This window comes from Cicer arietinum, chromosome 3 (assembly GCF_000331145.2).
Source record: "Cicer arietinum cultivar CDC Frontier isolate Library 1 chromosome 3, Cicar.CDCFrontier_v2.0, whole genome shotgun sequence".
Lineage (NCBI taxonomy): Eukaryota > Viridiplantae > Streptophyta > Magnoliopsida > Fabales > Fabaceae > Cicer > Cicer arietinum.
The window spans coordinates 21,743,245-21,750,723 of NC_021162.2; the positions used below are offsets into that span (position 1 = coordinate 21,743,245).

Genomic DNA, 7,479 nt, shown 5'->3' on the forward strand with positions numbered 1-7,479 from the left:
AATCCTTTATGAATTATGGACTTTCAGACCGACCCGCATATTATATTTATAATTAAAATTATTTCTATAAAAATTTAAATAGAACACAACAAAATTTAAATAGATAAATTTGTAGTAAAAATGAATGTCACGAGAACAAAGGTTGAATTGTGATCATTTTTAAAATTTAGTTCATGCACTAATATTATCCTCTCAAGTTATCTTTGAAGTGAGGATGCTAATTTTTATCCTGCATCTAATCTAATCAGTTATTTCAACAATATTATCTACTAACTAATCGATTTACTAAACCATTCAAATCATAGTTGCTCGTAACTCCCAATATTTACTCAAAATACATAAAAAAATAAAAATAAATTATTGAAAGTTTCGGTAGCATTATTAGTCCCGTTTTTTATTACCAAATTGAATTTTTTTCACTAACGGATCCTAGAATTTGGAAAAATTCCGAAAATTAGCCTTGCTTTTTAAAAAATTGAACTAGCATGAATGGGGATGGGGAAAAGAATGGTGCAACAAATTCTAGAATAAAAAATTATTAGGTTATACCAAAAATAATACAGTGAAATATCACACATTCACACTTCCAAACGCTACAAATTGAATGTGACAGTTCTGACAACAGTTTTCCTTGAATTACAATAATTTTGAAGTGAATCAGTATCTACATTGCCAAGACCAGATAGTTGAACTCCATAGGCATAAAGACGTTTAATATCACGTGGAATTGGTGATTGCCAAATTCCATCCCACCAAGCTGGTGGAAGAAGTGGAGTGAATGCACATTGATTGCTTTGATTATGACAACTCAATGGTCCAGCATATCTGTTCCACACATGTCCCCAACCAATTTGATTCTTTAATCCGTCTGTTAGTAAATTGCTCTGGAAACTGGTGAAGAATGAGAAACTTGAACCAGAAGAGTTGTCCCCTGAAGAAAAATTTCAGATGCTTCAGGAGTATGTTTGAATAGACATTATGCATGCTATTTAATGCAGAATAGTGCTAGCAACACTCTTTTAACTCTCTTTCCAACACTCTACGTTCTTTTGAAACAATTTTGTGAGACAAATTAATATGAACATTATTTATAAAATTTATGCGTCTTTATCTAAATTGAGCAGTTACAAGAAATTGAAAAAAAAAATCTAAAACAAGATACGATAGTCTTTCACCTTTATTTATCCATCTACTAGACTACTACTAAAAATGTTTAAATCAAAATTTAATGTCTTTAACACTTTATTGATCATTATTGTTTGGACACATCTAATGTGTTAGAGATGTGTGTGATGAGTGTCTAAAGTGTGTCAAAGCAACAACAAAAATTGGGACACTTGTTTGAGTAGTCGCACATGTGTCGTATAAGTGACAAACACTGACATATGTTGGACACAGAGACATGCCTAATCCCAAAGGTGTCGACGCTTCATATACAAGTACTACATGTCCTTAACTAACTATAAGTCAATTTTGAAAGGTAAAAAAGTGTCTAAATATAATATAAGCTTCAATTCAAATAGATAGATACATTTTGTCTCCGAAGAAATTTAAACTATATTCGTTACAACAGATACAAGGCTTGAGAAACTAAGCAATCAAGGTACAAGAGAGACAAAAATTCAGAAACAAGTAAAAGCTGATCTAACAAAATTAAACAGTCACAATAATTTTGTGAAAAAGCATGATGTTTTCTTTCGTACTAAACAGCAATTTCCATGCAACTATGACGAATAACAGAAAGAAACAACAACACTGAGGGACAAAGGCAGTGCAAAGTACCTAGATTGTGTGCTGCAGCCAGTGCAGCCATTAACTGAGCATAGGTAGTTCCAACACGCCTATGAGCTCCGGAAACAACGGCATATCTAGCGCGCGATGCAAGAAAAAAATCTACAAAAGCAACCCATCTGGGTGCCGGACCCCAATCCTTCACTCTGAAATCTAACTTGGGCGAACCTTCATACATTTTTCCTTTGAACTTTTCATAATCAAAATGGAGAACCTGCTCAAAGAGCATACATATAAGAATCAAAGACAAGTAATTTTTATTAGGTTTAATTGTAGTTTTGATCCTCCTATTTTTAACAATTCGCAAAATTGATTTATTTTGAAATCCAACAGTTTTAGTCCTCACTCAAATTTTTTAACTAAAAAATAGTGATGTGACATATTTTAAACAATGTGACATAGTACGATGATACTGAATAATTAATACCCATGAAATTGCAATAAAACTCTTTAAAAACTCAATTTTTGAAATTATTCATTTTTTGTAATTTAATTACCAACATAAATAATTAAGGTCGCTAATGGTTCTATATCATGACATCGTATGCCACATAATTTAAAATAGGTCAAATCACTATTTTTTTAGTTAAAAAATTTGAGTGAGGAACCAAAACGATTTTAAAATAGAGATCAATTATGCGAATTAGTGAAAATCGAGAAAGCAAAAAGTGTAATTAAACCTTTTTTCTTAAAAAGCTAGAAATAGAAAACTAGATAATGAACAAAATTATATATTACAGCAGATTTCTAGTCCTAGTTCCAAATAAGTAATTTATAAATTGTTGCTAGTAAAAATATTTTTTATGCATTAAGAGTGGCATACGTATGAATCTCAAGAAAGATTCATACACCAACATGTGCATGTGAATCATAAGCCAAGATGAATTGAAAAATTACCTCTGCGAATTCACTTATGTTTGGTACAATACTTTTAATAAGGGAAGGTGTATCTGACACCACAACAATCTTTGGTCTTGATATTAGGTTTTGACTCTCTATGGCTTTTCTGATGCAACGCAATGCAGCCTGCAAAGGTCTTATGGGCCTTCAGAAGAAAAAAAAACACAAATAGCATCAATGATTTAAACACATCACATAATAAGGTACAGGTAAGGACGGCATACTATAATTCAAAACAACATGAAATCATCTAAAATCGTGTTTTCAATTTTCTAGTGTTGGTAGCATAAAGACCAACCCAAACACACTGGTTGTGACTTGGCTTTTCCTTTCATACTCTTTGCTTTATAATGTTATTTGCATGTCCATGAGGTGTCAGCTCATTGGTAAGAGTTTGGCATTATAATCTCAAGGGACGAAGTTTAAATCCCCACGCAAATAATTGTAAAATGATTATTAGTGTCACTTAATTATTAAAAAATTTGTTCTCCTCCAATTTCTGAAAAAATGCTATTTGCATGATAGTGTTATCATATGCTAATGCCATCGAATATAGTGTACCTTATTATGTGATTTATTGGATATATATGATATATAGTGTTATCATATCCAATAAGGCCATCGAACTTCAATCAGCCAGACTTTATTGGATATATAGTGTAATTTAAATAGATTGTTGATTTTGTTAAAGGAAGTTAGTTATCACTGTTAGTGTGTATGCTAGTCTAAGTGTTAGTCCATGTGGGACTTGGTGTGTTCTTACACTATGTTTGGTTGTGAGAAGAAATAGTGAAGAGAGAAATAGATGAGAGAGAGTGTGAGAATAGAGAAATAGATGAGAAATATGATAAATTTGAGGTATTGATTGGTTTAAAAGAAAGAGATAAGAATTAGAAGAGAAAGAAGTGTTGGTTATTTTCAAAAATACTAAAGTACCCACAATTTAAAAAACCTTCCATCAAATTCAAAGTTTTATTTTAATAAGATCTAATTGAAATAATTAGATTATTTTGACTATTTTAATTAATGTAGGCTAATTAATTAAACTTTTATTTTAATACCCTAAACCATATAATCAAATTCCCTTCAAATATAATCAAATTATTTGACTAATAAAAATGTTAAAATATTAGTAATTTATAAAATAATAAATAAATATAAAATAAACAATTATCAAATGAAATAAATCATGTGCAATTCCTATAATTACAGGATGAAATAAACCAATGAACGTTGAAATGATGAAAAAATAAACACAATAATATAGAAGTTTGAAACTTTGGAAAAAGTTGGGGTGATAGGGGAAACAATAGAAGAAGACAGCATAAAGTGCATAAACTGAAGAGAGCTTTGTATGGTTTGAAGCAAGCACCTAGGGCTAGAACAAATGAATTAATGCCTTTTTGCAGCAGCAGGGCTTTTCAAAGTGCTCAGTAGAGTTTGGAGTCTATGTGAAATGTAAGAACAACAAATAATTTATTCTTATTTGTCTATATGTGGATGATCTACTGGTTACAGGAAGCATGCTAATTCCCATCAAATGAAAGTATTAACTATTGAGTACTTATATTACCTTTTCATAAGCATTCGCATATGCAACGAGATATCAGGATTCTCCCCACCACCAATAACCCAATTGACCGCTGCCTCGACGTCTTTTGAAGGGGATATGAGAACTCTCATGAGCTCCCCAAATACATTCGGCTGCGATCGAAGAACTTCTGGGTCACCAAATAAATCAAAGGCAGCAACCCTCATCTGAGAGTGTATATTCTTTAAGAAAAATTGAGCTGCCATAGCATCATTAGTTCCTTGAAACCTAAGACATAAGATTCAAAGTCATTATAAAAAAGTGATTTTGGTATTCCATAATTTAAAGAATATGTTTTAGAGTTTTCAAACAAAATCATAAGCTTTTATGTATTTGTTAATCATACTGAAAATCACTTTTTAAAAGAAGTATCTCTCCAAAATGTTTTTATGAGAAGCTACTCAAAACTGCTTCCCATTTGAATTAGCTCTTAGATTCTTTTCAAATTTAAATTTTTTTAAAATATTGTAACATATGGATGAAAAATCTTAAAAGTGATTATTTTTATAGAAAAAATTATTATTTTCTAAAAAATGTTGTAACAAACGGACCCTGATAATTAATACGTAGAAAAACCATGTCACTTTACCAAATGATAGGTTGTTTCCACTCCTTCCAATTGCTACATAGAACATTTGTTTGAGTCGGCTTTTCAAAATCATCTGTCCTCATAACAAGTTGCCTCCCATAATTGGTTTCACAACCATTTAGTCTCCAAAGATGCTTTATTTCTTTCATGGTAAAGGTAAAGCTGGAATATGAAATGTAATCCTCGAAAGGATATCTGCTTCTGAAATACAGAACCAAGACGACAATGAGACAATGGAAAGATAAACAAATAAATCTATGTCCTAATAGTAAAGTATGCAGATAATTCTATGTCCAAAGCAAGATGGTAATCTATCAACGGCAAACTGCAGTAGGTTCCCTAAACTTTCAATCTCATGAAAATCAATTCCTATTTCAATGTTGCAAAATGTTTTTGGAACCAGTGTTGTCAATCGCAGAAAATAGTAGTTTATTCAAAATGCTGCTACGCTACAGTGTTATAGCTGCTGTTTGACAAACAATTTATACTAAATGGAAAATAACACTGCTATTAAATCGCAGAACAATAGCAGTTTGTTAAAATTCCGCTATGCTACAGTACTATAGCCGCCGCTATTTGACAATACTAACTGGAAAACAACACTGAGGAATATGTAAAAAGTTAAAACGAATATATGTGAGAGCCGTAAGAAGCAGATGCTCATTCTCTAAAGACAAGTTTGGCATCGTAATCTCAATAAAATTGAGGGTGAGCAAATCAAATATTACTAGTCTCTAAATTTTGCACCCCTTATTTATAAAGGAATACCATCAAACTAAAATCTATATGGAACTATGAGTTATGATTTCAGGCATCATAAAAAAAGGTGCAAAAGTTCTTAAAAATGAAAAAAGAAAGGCTTGGGAAAGAACCAATATGCCTGGTTTGGCCAATGATCAAGGACCGGTTTAACATTATACTCAGCGCTGCAGCCGATAAGAGCTTGTACATTTCATTGCCAAACCCCGCCTCGGCAGTCTTTCCAAGAACAAATCCATGTTTACAGAACTGGTCAGGGGGCAAATCCCTGACTCTTGAAGCACCTGAAACAAAAAAATCTAATGTCATCAATCATATCATGTTCTGATTCAATATCATTTTTTTTCAGAAGCACATGATTCCTATTCACACATTTCATGCCTTGAATCTCGCCAAAGAATTGCACACTAATGACTTGGATTTCTCAAATATATACAATTAATGGAAAGCTATGAACACTTCAGATTGAAGGTGTTTCCTGATGGATGTGGTGATTACTTACCGTCACTTCCATTTACTTAAATTATTACTGGTTTCTATGTGTCAAGTTAACTTAAAATATTCTTATATGCAACGCTTATAAACTTCACATCTTGAATATGAAAAACCAAAAATCAAAACACTTGAACACGACAACATTAACAAGCTCACGTTTTGTTCAGCTATGTCCGCTTAATGGTTAATAGCGTGACATTGTAACTTCTAAGGATATAGTTTAAATCTGGAACGAGACCATCGTAAAAATGGTTCTTAGTACCACCGTTATTAATAATAATTTTCTCTTCTCTAATTTAAAAAGAAAAACAAAAAATCAAAGAGCAGAAACCAGAGTCGTGCATAGCTAGCTCGTTGGTGAGCTAAGATGCCGAAAGAGTATTAAGATCTGGGAAATTAACATAAACACTAATCTCTAACCTTTAACTATATATAAAAAAAAAAAAAAAAAAAAACAGAGAGAATGAGTGAATCTAAAACCAAACAAAGCAAGTAACTACCATTCAAAACGAAATGCTCCTCGATAATTCTCCTAACTTTCAGCGTTTCTTTCCCAACAACACCACTTTCAAAATCCTTCCCCATCTCTTCCACCGTCGCACACGTTTTCTCTTCGATCGGCCCACCACCGACATCCAAACCGGAGCTATTATCCAAATCCCTAACCTTTAACTAAAAAAAAAAAAAAAAAAAAAAAAAAACAGAGAGAATGAGTGAATCTAAAACCAAACAAAGCAAGTAACTACCATTCAAAACGAAATGCTCCTCGATAATTCTCCTAACTTTCAGCGTTTCTTTCCCAACAACACCACTTTCAAAATCCTTCCCCATCTCTTCCACCGTCGCACACGTTTTCTCTTCGATCGGCCCACCACCGACATCCAAACCGGAGCTATTATCCAAACTGGAGTTATGAAACACATCCAAACTAGAGCTATTAAACTCTACGACCTCGGAATTTCTTACATAATTAACCATTATGGGTGGTGGATCCAACGGCCTCAACGCCATTATCAATAATCCCACACCTGTCACCGTGGCACACAAAACAAGAAACGGTTGTAACAACATTCGCCTCCTTCTTCCACCGCCATACCTCATTCTCACACAAATAAAATTGAGCTAAGCTCAGCTTCCTGTTGAGCCGGATCTCAAGTGTTCTTTATTTAATCTCTCTCTCTCTCTCCTATGCTCGGTTCTTTATTAGCTTTTGTCGTACTTTGTTTTCGACACGCGTACTATTCAGACAACACGGGTCAATGTTCGACCCGATTCAGACAAACGGGTCATGTTGGTGGCGCGCATTACGCGGCTTCTCCAATAATGTAAGACGGTAATAATAATATGGTAAATT

At 32.9% G+C, this 7,479-nt stretch overlaps 1 protein-coding gene across 1 annotated transcript; it reads right to left on the bottom strand.

Annotated features, from left to right (window-relative positions):
• Positions 1-520: 520 nt before the first annotated feature.
• Positions 521-7,226, bottom strand: LOC101488939 (uncharacterized). The gene is made up of 8 exons (XM_073366297.1): positions 6,909-7,226; positions 6,626-6,797; positions 5,752-5,914; positions 4,872-5,072; positions 4,265-4,510; positions 2,689-2,836; positions 1,783-2,005; positions 521-931 (listed from the first exon to the last, which is right to left on the bottom strand). The coding sequence occupies exons 1-8, from the start codon at positions 7,224-7,226 to the stop codon at positions 594-596; spliced, it is 1,809 nt and encodes a 602-aa protein (XP_073222398.1). The 3' UTR covers positions 521-593.
• Positions 7,227-7,479: the final 253 nt, after the last annotated feature.

Bases quoted from the DNA above. Each gene is read 5' to 3' on its own strand.
- LOC101488939 (XM_073366297.1), bottom strand. From the start codon at position 7,226: ATGAGGTATGGCGGTGGAAGAAGGAGGCGAATGTTGTTACAACCGTTT. The intron at 5,073-5,751 runs GCATATTGGTTC...TCTGTATTTCAG, and splicing joins TTGATCATTGGCCAAACCAG to AAGCAGATATCCTTTCGAGG. The intron at 4,511-4,871 runs GTAAAGTGACAT...CTTATGTCTTAG, and splicing joins TGGAAACAACCTATCATTTG to GTTTCAAGGAACTAATGATG.